The 15,171-nt window shown below is 36.9% G+C and overlaps 1 protein-coding gene across 3 annotated transcripts in view; it reads right to left on the reverse strand.

The window, feature by feature from the left end:
- Positions 1-15,171, reverse strand: part of LOC129761877 (kinesin-like protein Nod) — a 39,981-nt gene that overhangs the window by 1,113 nt on the left and 23,697 nt on the right. For 2 of the 3 annotated variants that reach the window (XR_008740490.1, XM_055759703.1), the window contains exons 3-5: positions 11,774-12,847; positions 11,628-11,709; positions 11,520-11,561 (exon numbers count right to left, since the gene is read on the reverse strand). Coding sequence is in view for 2 of the 3 variants with exons in the window: in XM_055759703.1 (XP_055615678.1) it covers positions 11,544-11,561; positions 11,628-11,709; positions 11,774-12,847 (1,174 nt within the window). In the remaining variant the exon portion in view is untranslated. Of the gene's footprint in view, positions 1-10,765; positions 11,562-11,627; positions 11,710-11,773; positions 12,848-15,171 lie in introns of those variants that run through there. The other variant, XM_055759702.1, reaches the window with a different exon arrangement.

Here is a 15,171-nt window from a genome sequence, read left to right on the forward strand (position 1 = left end):
CAGCTATTTTGCCAACGAATGCATTTGACATCAAAAGATATGATTTGTTTTGTAAACAAAATTGTTTTTTCACGAGCAATGGCCGAACAGCAATTTTGACATTGCGGTCCACCTATAGTATAACGCCTTGGCCGGCAGCTCTCTACAAACTGCTACGACGCTTATTCGAACGATGGCTACTATGTTCGGCTTTCGCGAATTTATGTGAAAAAGAAGAAATGATTTTGTAGAATTTCATTCTCATTTCCACTACTCTCGCATGTAAAAATGCAAAAATCACGTATCCTAGCAATAACAAAACGAACAACCCCCGCTCCACAAACCGTAATACCCTTCTTTTTGAAGTGATGATGTTGCTTCACCTGTTATACATCGATATAAGCGCCTTGGTTGTGACTAGCGATGGACAATAGTGTAATGCGGGGCAAAGGTGCGCACCTAACTGTTGTCGTCCAATAACTCTTGAAATAAAAGCAAAAAAAACTTCCGTTTGCTTACCAAATTGTAACTATATATATTACCTTCAAAACGTAGTACAAGTATTTCTCGAGTTGTGTTTGTAATTGGACCTATTTTAATACAAAAAGACAAACGCGCACCTTTGCCCCGTAGTGGGGGCAAAGGTGCGCACTTATTGAATTGAACTTCTGAGATAACTTATACCAAAAATAAATGCTTTATCATCAGAAGCGGAGAAGCATCATTACTAGAGAGTGTAGGCACCGTCCAGTAGGCAAGAGGGGGGTGTTCTGTGTTTTTTTATGGGTGGAGAAGAATGAGTGTTATAGTCGAACATACCACGTGGAGATTTTTTGGGAGGAAGGAGACTGACTGACTAAAATATCCGAAAATGTCCAACATTTGAAACAGAATTCGTTTTTATTAACAAACTAGCTGACCAAGCGAACTTCGTCTCACCCACAATTGATATATTGATATAAATCATTTCGAACACTCAAGTTCCCATAGAAATTATTTTTATGTACGTAATCTATACTCGCGGTATATAATTACTTTTTTGACACATAAACCTGATGCAAACTAAGACGCATCAACCCTGATACTGATTGTTTAAATCCGTAACTCCGTTCTTGAGGTAAATCGTGAGGAACGGACACCAAATCATTTTTATTTATATAGAAGATCAAGTTTATAAATACATAGTTACCTTCACCTGATTTGTTTGAAACTCATTGTTGAAAAATTGACTTCAAGTTCATTGTGAAAACATAAACATAATCGAAACATAATCGTTATTGAATTGAATGCATGGTGAAAATAAAAACATTTTTCATTTGAAATTCATTTTGAATTATTTTAATTGTTTATTGTTTTTCCTCATCTTGGATTTCGGTTCTGAGGATTCCGACGCTTTGCCTTGGAATGCTGTTGCATCGTTGCGCTGTTGTGGGGTTCGAAGAGACAGATGGTGGTTCCACATGAAGCTAGAAGCCCAATCTCTTCCTGCTAATTTTGCAACTTTGTTGAATTCCTGCTGGAGGTTGTTGGCTTCCGAAAAATCGAACGCCCTGCGCCGTAAATCTTTGAGAGTCATACCATAGAAAACTTTGTCCAGTGACCTGCAGATCCTCAGACTGCTCACTCGTAAATATCTATCTGAACCGCTCTAGCTGCTCGCTGACACATTCCAGCAGAAGGAGAAATGTCAATAAAAGAAGATTCAAATATGAGCTGTGAATATCTACTGTGTCTTCCCGGAAAAAGCTCAGTAGCAAGAGACCCCTCGAACTGGGTCTCAGAGTCGGCTTACTACTGGGTAATTGGAGGGGCTTCGCGATCAAATAAAAAGACAATACTCTCACCTTCTTTTTACACAACTTCTGTTTTATTTGCTGGCGATTCTGGCTATCCTTGGATGTTTTACAGTGGCGAGAGAGGCAGGCGGATGTATCGTCAGATGTGACTGTGTTTGGTTGTCCTGCTGCAAACCAGGCGGCGCTGGAGTCCACGGCAGGTCGGCACGTGGAGAGTTGACCGTGGCTGGCGTCTTCCCTCTTTGACGGTAATCGACAGGCCCAGGACGATACCGGAGTGGCACTGCCGAGAGGGGCCCTCCTTTATGCTTATGGCCAACCTGGCCAGAGGGTGGTCCTTTACGGTTAGGCGTAGTGGTGGTCCACTAGGCCTAATGGTGTGCCGGTCAACCGGGAGTTCGTCGAGTAAACTATGTCCAATCTATTCGACCGAACTCTTGAACAATTGTCCGTCACACACCAGGGTTGAATCCAAAAAAACCCCGTTTTCGATGGCGGATCCCTCTTCGAGCCCTTTTCTTCTTTGGTCCCTTTGAACAGCGCCCATTTTCCGTGCGCTCTTGCTAACTCTCCCTCTCTCACTCGCAATCCTCGTGATGCTCTACCCTATCGACCACCATTTTTCCCCGATTTTACAAATATAAAACACATCAATTATATTTACTTCCCTACTTAACAAAAATATTCCCTACTAAAGAAATGTTTACAAAAAGGTGACAATGCTTTTAAAACTTCAACAATCTATAAAAAAACTAGCGAAACTGTAACAAACGGTTACAGAGCCTCTTCCTCAGAGTTGATTCAGAAATACCGAGGGCTGCCGCAATCCGACACTTCGAGACTCCCTCTCGAAGCCTCTGTCGTTCGATTTGAGTATTTTTGGAGTGCATTTCTTCAAATCAGTTTTCTTTCTGTGGGTCCCGTTAAAAATTTTGTTGAAAACATGCGAGCTTTTACTCCACAGCCACTGCGCACCTTTGCTCCACAAGCAATTTTGAAACTAATCCAATTTTTAAAAGCTCTTGAACTTTCTCACAAAAACGAATACGCACTATCATCTACTCTAGAATGAAGGTTTCCTTGACAGTATAGTTTCGAACTTACCTGTTATTTAGGTAAGTAAATCGTCATCTCCAAAACTGAAAAAACATTACTCTACTTTGAATATTAAATTCGTAACCATTTTTGCAGAATAAAGCATTAATTTTTTGAAAAAAAATTAAGAAATTATTCCTATTACAATCCAAGGGTGTCAAATCACACAATTTTGGTGGTCAATTTACTGGTCTAAAACCAAAGATGATTTTCTCGCCAAATTCATTGCGGAATAGGTTCATCATTCCGTATGCTATGTGACATGTGGCACCATCTTGTTGAAATCACAAGTCGACCCGATTTAGCTTGTGTGTTCTTTCACTTGGAGGCACAGAACGCAAATCAATCAAACGTTAACGTCGTTTCTCAAACTCACTGTAAAATTTTGAACCGTTTGTTAGAAGCTGCACGATGAACTGTAACACTTACAATGCAGTCTAATAATTAGCATCGGCCAGGATAATTCCTGCGGCCTTCAAATGTCCATGCCCGAAACTTCGTCGAAGAAATTTGTTAGTTTGGAAATTCACGTTTTAAGTTAGTTGTCAGTCGCTAACATGGGTCTTGCTTGAATTGATTTAAAAATTTCGGTTACTCGTTTTGAAGATTTTTATCGCTCTTGTAACACCCAATCAAAACCTTTATATGTCTTTCTGCAACAGAAAAAAATACCAGTGCATTGAGTCTGATCGCACGTGACTCAGAGAAAATCCTTTGGTTTGTAAATAGTTCTGTGTTAGATCTACTTCACGTAGTACATCGCACCAGAAGTACAGATAACACAGGAAAGTGAAAACCAAAACTGCTGATCTAGTATTCGAATTCTCGCAAGGATCTCACCAAACTACAATTGCTGTGATCAGTCCAATGTAGTTCGCATACATTGATTTCACCACATTACAATGAGCACTTCATTGAAATCATTTTACCATCATACGTATGCGGCTCAGGAGCATATGCTATGAGTTCAAGGTGCTAAACGAGAAAACTACTTCATCAGTTCTCATCAAGAACGTGTTGTTTTCTTAAGTTCGAAGAGTGGTCTACAAACCCTTGAATATGGCTTTTTTGTTTTGCTTTCTCAACAAAATCTGGGGTGACATAATTCAAACTCGAATCGAATTGATTTTAGTATTATGTATCTTTTTCGAGTTAATATTTTCAGAGTACTAGATCTCGAGTAAAATTTTTCTCGAAGAGAAATGTCAATTTATTGGGTTTGTGAACAAAGCAAACTTCACGACTATTGCAAATATCTATGCCGAAAAACAAATTTAATTTGATATGATAATAGAATTGTGATTAAAAAGAAAAAATCGCGAAATGTTTTTTGACGACAGTGATAGTGAAGAAGAGAGCACGCTTATTCCACAGAGCAGGAGTTGACAGATAGAAGTTACTGTCTTTCACTAAGTGAAAATGAGTGAGTTTGTCTTTTCTACGTTTCCGTTATGATATATGATAATAATTATTTATTTGTTTCAAGGTTTCGGCAGTATATCAGACTTTATTACTTGGTATGGCGCAACCGGTGACCGGAATAAATCGCCACAGTAAACAACTGCAACAGAAACAACCGCTTAGAAAAAGTGTAGTAGGCTAGAAATATTTGGCGCGGGAAAAACATCATGTGCCTCACATTTCTATTATAAATTTATTCTCTTGTTCTCGTTTTTCGAAATTTATTCTGAGGACAATGTAATGGGGACGAAGTCCCCATTTGGCGAGGATAAGGAATCGAGGCGGCCCATGCCGCCAAGATGACGCAATCCGAGTCCACCGCCGACCCGCCGTCGGAAGCGGCGGTGTCTCGCACGCAAACCTGGGATCCACTGATTGCCCGGTTAGTTTGAAACATAGGATACGATCCTTTAGCAATGTCCGACCGAGCTCTAGCGAGCGTCGGACGGTATACGTCTGCCCGGGGCGTTACGTTTGCCTGGGGCGATACGTTTGCCCGGTTAATTCTTGTTTTGAAATACAATACCGCGCCACAATATTTATAGCCTACTACACATTTTATAAGCGGTGGTTTCTGTTGCAGTCGTTTTCTGTGGCGATTTATTCCGGGAACCGGCGCAACCAACAGTTTCATCAGTGTTCAAATGGATCGAATTTGATGAAGCAATATTTCTTCGACAAATTCAAGATACACGGTGTATTGATGGTACTCATATACCCATTCTAATGCCTACGGAAAATGAACAAATGTACTGCAAATGTGATGCTTATTGTATTTCTTTGTGATTCCATAGTGCTGAGATAAAAGTATTGTATTTATACTCACCTACTTGTACAAATAGACGTTAAAACCAAAGAAAATGCAACCGATTTTTTTTTCTGATGTAAGGTTTAGCATTAGCATTGAGCAAGTTGCACAATATCGTAGGTGGTACGAATTCAGAACTGTTATGTAAAAACTTTTTTTCTGATGTTAGGTTTAGTATTAAAATCAATGTTTCACTATCATTTTCCCATGCGACCATCAACCATTTCTTGTCGAGACATTTGTTCTCGTTTCGAGTTAAAAAATATTGGAACACAATGTTACGTAATGTCAAACTTTGCTCGAAACTCTACTACTGCCTTATTCATTTCGATCGTTTCGAGCTCGCTTCGGGGTTCGTTATGGCAAAAGTGATCGAAACGAACAAAAATCACTCATTTCGAAATGCGAAATGCCACCCCTGAAATCCTCCATTTGAACTCGAAATGGTTGGAGCGTTGTTGAAACTTGAAAAAAACACTTCATGAAAGCTGAACCGTCACTCTCCATTTGATAACGGATACCTTCACTCATAACAGCAACCTTTCTCCCATCCAAAACGAAAAAACCAAAGAATGATTCTTCTACATGAACATTTCCATTTTGCAATTTCTCACTAAATAATACCACCAATCACTGAGCGAAGGCGAATGAACTTTCAAATGTAAAGCCTCTATATAATGAACAAAGAAGAATGGCTTTCATTCAAAATTTTGAAAGTTTTTTTCGAAACAATATAATTATTATGGTCGTGGGTGTCACCCCTTTGAGGGTGACACCAAATCAACTTAGGGTGGGTCACTAAAAAAATGGTTTTCGCACTCTAGTTTTTCCAATTCAAATTTCTCAACACAGGTGTCTTCAGATGACTTTGAGAACTTTGGAAAGAACAACTTTTCACGGGTTTGATCATCTGTTGCAAAAAATGAATGTAAAAATAACAAGCCAATAACTGCTGAGATATAAGTGTTCAAATTTTCAGTTGTACCACTTCCGCCTGTCAGAATGTGCAACCTCAAATGAAGTTTATGCAAGTCTAAAAAATAGTATGTCTCCATTTTTTTCGCAAAATGAACAACAATATCTGTCTTTGAAATGCTGCTAAAAGATATTTTTCATGCGTGCCCCTACCGGAGGCTACCGGAGATATCAACGTTCAAAAAAGACAAATTTATAAAAATTAAAACGATAATTAGTCTCAAATTGTAAAACAGCCATCCCATGCCAAACCGATATAGTGGTTTTCATATTTTCGGGAAAAGTGGTAATTTTGTCCTTTATCGCAAAACGTTAGACCCATATATTTTTTTATTAGGGTGACCATTTCCATTTTAAGGTTGTCCGAAAAATCAACTTTTTCCTCTTTTTTCCAAAAATGACTTTTTTTCAAAAATTCATAACTTTTGAACTACTGTACCGATTCAGATGATCGACAAATCAAATTAAAGCCAATCAGATAGTCTTTTCTTAAAAATATTAGGCTTGCGAAAAAATCAGATTTTGATTTCGTAATTAAGGATTGTATTAGTTTTTTATAGTTTACATAGTTTCGGGCCAAGGATGCTATATTTTTATATTTTTTTCTTGAAAGCTGAGTTTTACAAAACATATTCAAAAATCAGAGATGTGTTATTTTTCGTTTTTACATTATGATTTTTCAATGATTTTATGGACCATCGATTGACTTTGAAAAATCAAATCAAAACGAAGAAAAACTCCTCTCTGGTTTCGACATATGATATGTGAAAAATCCTCAGCATTCCAGAAGAAATATAAAAAATATATAGCGCCCTTGGTCCCGAGACTATGAAAACAATAAAAAAACGAATACAATCAATAAGAACGAAGGGGGTCTCCGTAGCCACATTGGTTACGCGTTCGCTTAGTAAGCGATCGTGAGTTCAAAACTCAGGGCCCTCATTGACCATCTTTGTGTTGTTACAGAATAGCTACGTCCATGCAACAATCATCAGCGATGGAGATCGATCCACGGTCGAAATAAGATCGATTCATCCATACAACTGCTCTGCCCTGCAGACACATCGGGCTACTGTTCTATAAATAACTCAACAATGATCAATCAACTGTCTCCGCTGTCCGGTGGTCCAACTGGATAATGGAAGAACAGAAAGAATAACTCTTACGCCTAAATGGCTACTGTGTGTATGTACCATATGTAATGGTATAGAAGGAATACTGGCGAATGGCAACTGTGTAATGTGCTAATTATAGATATGATAACCATGTGACATGTACACGATTAAAATTCGGCTCTGTTACAGCTAAAATGCTAATGAGCCTTAAATAAATAAATGGGATAAAAAAAAATAAGAACGAGAACAGAATTCGAATTTTCTGCAAATGTAGTATTTTTTAACAAATCAGGCGAAAAAACCTTGATTGGCCTTAATTTGATATGTCGATCATCTGAATCGGTCGAATAGTTCAAAAGTTATGAATTTTCGAAAAAAGTCATTTTTGAAAAAAAAAAAAAGGAAAAAGTTGATTTATCTGACAACCCTAAAATGGAAATGGTCACCCTAATAAAATCATTTAAAATACGGGTCTAATGTTTTGCGATAAAGAACAAAACTACCACTTTTCACGAAAATCTGAGAACCACTATATCGTTTGGCATGGAATGACTGAAAAGATGTCGGCGGTGTGAAATGTTACGTTTTCCAAAGTTCTAAAACTCATCTGAAGATACCTGTGTTGAGAAAATTGAATTGAAAAAACTAGAGTGAAAAAAATTTTTTTTGCGACGTTAATTTGGCAAAATTTCTCTAAGTTATAAAAACGTTTTTATAAAATTGTTTAAAATTACTTGATCTACAACTTTGTCGAAGATCGAATACTGCTAACTCTGTATATAAAAAGTTTTTTTTTCGATTTCTGATTTTTGGCTCACCCTAATTTTCATTGAAACAAAAATGAGGGTATAACTAAAATGAGCAACTTTCTCGAAGAAAGTATAGTTCTAAAACCAGAAAAATGAATCGAAAAGCTCATGTTCGTTAAAATAGTCCATTGCACAATGGTCCAGGAGATGCATTTATGCGGAAATTAGCATTTAGAGCTCGACAGTTATTCTCTAGACAAAAACTATCTTCGACAAAGTTGTCACATATGATAGAGCGCACATTTTTATGTTATCAAAAATAGGGTGACCAAAATTGTCGATGAAATAAAAAATCTAACTTTCTTACCTTTATAGATAGAGGTAAACATAGTTCGACAATGTTGTAGTCCCAGTTATCTGAGACATCTTTGTAGAACAAAGTTTTTTTTCTCTTGAAATAACCGATATAGCGACTTTTTTCTAAGTTACGTTAGGGTCACTATGAAGAAAACTGTTTTTTTGCTCTAACTTTTATATTTCAAATTCTACATACAAACTGTCTCCGGAAGACTTTTAGAGCTTACTAATACAAACATTTTGCGATGCAGAACTAGTCAATATCTCAATTTCACTCAAAGTTATTGATATTTCTTCCCAAAAAATACGATCTCTTCAATTGTTTGTCATTCTTTCTGGGGCAAACATAAACAAAATTAATTGACGCCATTTGAAAGAGCATACTTCCCTCTACATGATGTGTGATTCTAAACACTTTGTTATTTTTTGTGTTTGAGTAAATTTAAATTAAGATCATGAGTTTTTGGATACAAAACCAACAATAACTTTAAGTAGGATTAAGATATTGACAAGTTCTGCATCGCCAAATGTTGGAATTTCTAAGCTCTAAAAGTCGTACGAAGACAGATTTGATGTAGAACTTTAAATATTAAAGTTAAAACAAAAAAAAACCGTTTTTTCATGGTCACGTTAATACAACTGCACTTGCACTTGATTGAAAAAACACAAAACAAAATGTATTTGATTGTGATCGCAGTATTATATGAATAGAGAACATTAAAATGAACTTTTTCACTTGAATGTAATTTGCAATTCCGAGGGGAACTGGCAGATAATTTTTTAGCAACGATGCTCGATAACCACCAAACGAAAAGAGTTGCGCGCGTGTATGTGTGTGTGGCGGCTGCTCCGATGCCTCAAGCGGAACTAATTTTCGATGCTGGTACTCTCTTGGTCGCCTTTTCAAAGGCATCACTCTCCTTCTGATGCATTCCCTTCTGGCCTAAGATTCACAAACAGGCTCTTGGTGACACCGTTCATCAGCGCATTCATGATGAACGAAGTTAGCTTCACCACACAGCGACAACATGTTCCAATCGCTATTCAATTATAACTGCGGCGCTCGCTTATATACCGATTGGTGATTTCAATAGCCTGTTTTGAAAGCAATTTTATGGCTTTTGAAACAAGTTTTTGGATCAAAAAGTAACAAGTTTATAACGCGTAGACATTTTATATTTCGAATGAAGTGTTTATCATACCATTTTGTTCAGTTGTTTAGGAGCTATGAACGCTCAAAATGTCGTTCTCCGGCGTAACACTTTCGTTTTCGAAACTTTGAATTTACACCCCAGTATAGAAATGAAGGACGTAGTCCTACGGCAAAGCATGTTTAAACACAATTCATATTACTAAAAATGGATTAATACATCATTTCACTACGACTCTGAATTTCCACCGTGGAATAGAGATGTTGGTGAATTCACCATAGTTCGCTGGCTTCGGTGAACGTGAACGCGAAAACAGTGATCAATATAGACGTCAAAATATTTCTCCGTTCATGTTCACGTTCGAATGTCGCAAGGCATTCTAAAAATTATTTCACCATGAACTGTAAAAGTAAAGTAAAGTGTAAATTGTCGTAAAAGGATATGTTGAGCAACTCTCGAGATTTCAGTGAAAGTTTCCATATGGATACAATTTCATTCAATCGGAGCTCTGCACGGGTCGAAAATGTCGTTCCATCGGGTGGTTTCATGGACAACTGTATATTTTATCCGAAATACTTTATTGAAGTTCGATGTTTATTTACTTCACGTTGACTGGCGAACTTTTAATATGAACGTGAACGTGAACAAGAACATACTATTCACCACGATTTTATGAGTTGTTTGTTCGCAGTGTAGTTCACCGTGAAATTATCGTGTAAATGTAAAATTGTACCAATTATGGCAATACAAAAATACAAGTTTATTTCGATAAAATCGTGTAAATTGGTTGATTCACAACAGCAAGAAGGTCGTAATGTATGCGTCTACATTGTATTTGCATCAAAACAGCTGCTTCACAGCATGAAAATCTCATTATTTTGATCACATATTCCTTAGTAAAATTCTAAGAAGCAAGCATCAATAGGACACACTATGTTTAAGCTAGATTTTTCAACAAAAGAACAATGTTTCGTATGGAATCAAGTACCACAAAGTACCGACAAAGAAGAGATTTCTGATGTTTAAAAATCCTATTAGAGCTTTTAAAAATAAGACATTTTTAAACTAATAAAAAACTCACTTGTATTACCATAATACGTACTATTGCGATAATAGATACTTCTGCCCTATATACATCAAATTCTTCTTCACTTTTGACTTCTTGTTCGGAAGCAAATCATCATTAGTTTATCTGCACCCCTATGCAGTTGCTTTTTGGTAGATTCGAAACAGGACTGTTCTCTATTATTTCTCAGGCTAAACATTCTCGATTGTGCCTTAGACATTTATTCGAAAAATATATACGGATTATTATTTAGTATAGTTTCTTCTTCGCCAATGAAATGTAGCTATCTTCAATCACTGTAAAATTATTATGTTTTTTCGTTGACTTCAGGGTTCCACGCCAAATCGCTCGGGAAAATCATCGGAATCAATCAATCGGAAAAAATAGACCATGAAGAATTATGAAATTTAAAAATCAGAACTATATATATTTTTTTCAATAAATACAGATAAAATCGTTCTGTTGAATCCAAATTTCACAATAAATGCTCTTAATTAAATTGATCTGATATTCAATGTTTTAATCATTTTACTTTTACTAATTATGTAAATAGTACAATGTCAACTGATATTACGCCATATGAAATACTTAATCCAGAGATACCAATCTCAAACCCCACTAATGTTAAATGCATGATTTACAAATTGTTTATCATTCGAATATTTTATGCATGCCTTCCAAACTCGGCGATTCATCGATGCGAATTGGCGTGGAAATGGACCTTTTTAAATAATGAAAAATTGTGTTGTTCCTTGTTTATAAGAAAATAAATTTAAGAGCATATCTATGTACAATTTATGTCACCTTTAAACGATGACTATAGAAATTTAACTTACACTAATTGATTGCTGAAACATGTCGACAGATAAGTTAGAAGCACATATATTGGAGATAAGAATCGAAATAATAACATTAAAATGAAACATAAACACGAATTGAACCTTTGGTCACGAGATGTGATACATACAATCGTTCAGCCATCTCCAATGCTTTAGGAAAGATAATTCGCCTGTAATGTAGAGCAGAACGTTAGTATATATGGCAGGCGTATGAAACCATGCAGAGAAATAGTTACCTCGAGAAACTTGGTCCACTTTTTGCCTCCGACGAAAAGCTTAGCCAGATCGTCAATCTTTTTGAACTTTCCGTTAATGGTGCTATGAAAAATAAAAGATAGATGAGAATGGTAATACTCAATTCGATTAATCAAATCTAACTCACCGATGAGTGACGATTTGATACGCCATCTTCAGCCCAACGGTGGGCAAAATTCGCACCTCCTTAATACTTCCCCGATTGACGAGATCAAGAACGGCTTTGCCGTGCTTGTTGGCGGTCATTTTTGGATCTTTCTTGCTACCGCCAGGCGTCTGGAAGTAACCAGCGATCACTTTATTGCTAATCGTCAGTGCATTCTTTGCCTTTCTTGATGGTTTGCTAACAACGTTTTCCTTTTCATCTTCCACCAAAGCTTCGAACCGTTGTTTCTTCTTAGCCGATTGACAGCAAACTTTTTTCTGTTGGATTCTCAGCGAGATTCTCGTACTCCGTCGACGCGCTTGGCCATTTTGGACATCCCAGAGGTAACTCTCATCGGTTGCTATTTGAACATTCTTCGCCGCAGGAGTTGGATGCGTTATACACTCGTTGATTATTTCCCCGAAAGGCTGTCGTTTCACTGAGAAAGCCTTCGTTTGTTTCCTCCTCACAACCACAAGACTCTCGTCGCCGGCCTCTTCATCGCTGTCAACATTGATCACTTCCCAACGACGCGGGGTTTTAGTGTTCATCACTACCGTGCTGTCCAACCCTCCCTCCCCGAGCGAATCATCCGCAGCAACTCTGGATTGCTCTTTCAATCGCTTCAACAACGGATTCATCGCACGAACCGTCGACCGCGAATTTGTGCTCTGCTTCTGATGACAGGGTGTGCTCTCAAACTTCGACATATAGGATTCGTTGACTGTGCTCATTTCGCAACGGATCGCATCCTGGATTTCTTTTCTTATCATTTCCCACGGGATAGATCCAGCGTCGATGGGTGCGATGGTGGTTGCGGCTGGAGTAGCTGATGCCTGAATACTGCTACTGTCCGGCTGAATACTGCAATCAACCACAACAGGGTCATCCGAGGTGAAGCTATTAGTTTTGGGTACAACTGGCAGCGCCAGGGACGGAGTAGGTGGTGCCATCACCGGTTGTTGCATGTGTTGAATTCTCTCGAACATTTGCGCCAGCTTCTGCTCGATTGTAGCTTCGAACGTTTCCATACATTTCTTCACGATGGGACTGTAACTGGAAAACGAAAGGTTGTGGTTTATGGAATTGGACGAATTCAAGATACATTTGTTGATTGTGAAAGATATCTATACATATAAAAATGGATTTCTGTCTTTTTGTTTTAGACTCGGAAACTACTAAACCGATCGACATGGAAATTGGTATGGAGCGGTTTTTGAGGCCGGGAGAGGTTCTTATGATAGTTCGAGACCCCTCTCCCCTTTCTAAGTGGAGGCTGCCATACAAATGAAACATAAATTTCTGCATTACTCGAGAATTAATCAAGCAAACGAAACCAAATTTGGCATGTGGAGGTTTTAATGTGCAATAAATGACGGATTTCGCGCCAACTCGTCTATGAGATTAGCATGAGCCTCTCAGAACTTAATGAAACTTTATTGGCGTGAAAACCTTTCCTAATTAAGCAACTTGGCACACTTAGTTTTCCGAAAATTTATCTAGACTAATATATGGAAAGGACTAAATATTTTTGATCATTTTTTATAAAATTTGTTTACTCACAAATGGTAAGTCCTACAAGAAGTTATCTATGGAAGAGTTTGAGGAAAATAATTGAATATTCAGAAAAAAATACCGAATTATATTAAAACATATTATATTTGACTACGAAAACAAGCTGAAAGCTGTACTTTAGCATCCAAGGGTCACCATCAATCCATTTCTACCTGTTCTTGATTTTTTCTATAACTGTACACTAAAAAAAAAGAAAAAATTCGAGAAAAAATCTTGAAAAAGTTTTTGTTAGAAAAAACTTGTTTGCCTTAAATATGCACAAGTTGCGATGTATGGAAGAGTTGTGGGGCAAATATTTATCTATCATTTACCTGCGATTTCATCAAAATCTGAGATGAGCATTTTGAGAAAATCGACTTTTAGTTTTTGAAATAGATTTTTTTCAGTGTAGAATTTCAAAAAATATGTTTTCAGTATTTTTTTCTGGAAATTCAATTATTTTCCTAAAACCCTTCCATAGATCACTTATTTGTAGGACTTACCATTTTCGAGTAAAAAAAATTATAAAAAAATGATCAAAAATATTTAGCCCTTTCCATATGTTAGTCTAGATAAATTTTCGGAAAACTAAGTATGCCATGTTGATTAATTAGGTAAAGTCTTCACGCCCAGAAAGTTTCATTCAGTTCTGAGAGGGTCAGAGATGGTTTCTATGGTTGGTTAGACATTCCACCCCTTCTCTAAGGGAGGGCTGCCATACAAATGAAGCATAAATTTCCGCATAACTCAAGAACTAATCAAGCTAACAGAGCCAAATTTGGTATTTGGAGGTTTGAGGAGGCAATAAATGTTTCTATGGTGATTTGACACTCCTCGCTCTCTCTAAAAAGGGGGGGGGGACTGAACAACTCCAGAACTAATCAAGCAAATGGAATCAAACTTGGCGTATAGAGGTTTTAAGGATCGATAAACGTCTCCATGGTGGTTCGACAAATGAAACATAAACTTCTACATAACTCAATAACTAATCAAGCAAATGGAGCATAATTTGGAATGTATGAGTTTCTGGATGCGAGAAATGTTTCTATGATGGTATGACACCCCTCTCTTCTCTGAAATGGAGAGCGAGTCCAGTAGGAATAATACACATTTTCAACCAAACATATTCCAACCAAACATGACAATTGAGAATTTTCGGAAAACTCTGAAGGAAAATGGGAAAATTGGAAAAATTCAAATTCGCATATGTTCTACAATTACATAGTGACAAACGTTGTCAGTTCATTTGATGTTTGCGCTAACGAAATTGATTTTTTTTAATGTGATAAAACGCACTCCTATATCTTTTTGTATCTATATAAAAAAATGGATCACAGAATGTGTTGATAATAACAAAACTCGAGAAAGGAATTACTCGATCTAGGACTGTCTTTATTCTATCACAGTTTCTGTATCAAACGTGTATTCCATGTAACGGAGAAACATGTTATTTGCAGGTGGTTGAAAAATCTTCGAGAATTGTGTCTGAAAATAATCTGATATTATAATGATGAGTTTTGGTAGAAGTACTTGGAATTTTCTAGTAAAAGGTCATTTTAAAGGGTAGATTAGAAGATCAATGAATGAACAGTTCTGCGATTTGGCCCATGAACATGCGCTTAGTAAGAAAACGTGGATGTGATAACTAGGTCAGCTAGTATTCGATTAAAACGAATGAAGAATGTTATAGAAACGAATCAATAGATGTTTTGGTTTATCAGTTTATCAGTTTATTATCTACAAAAAAAAATTACAGAATATCCTACAGTCCTCGTAGGAATGATATTTAAAATAGTTTAACTAAATACAATATATCTGAATTTATG

The sequence above is a fragment of the Toxorhynchites rutilus genome, chromosome 1 (genome assembly GCF_029784135.1).
Source record: "Toxorhynchites rutilus septentrionalis strain SRP chromosome 1, ASM2978413v1, whole genome shotgun sequence".
NCBI classification, from domain to species: domain Eukaryota; kingdom Metazoa; phylum Arthropoda; class Insecta; order Diptera; family Culicidae; genus Toxorhynchites; species Toxorhynchites rutilus.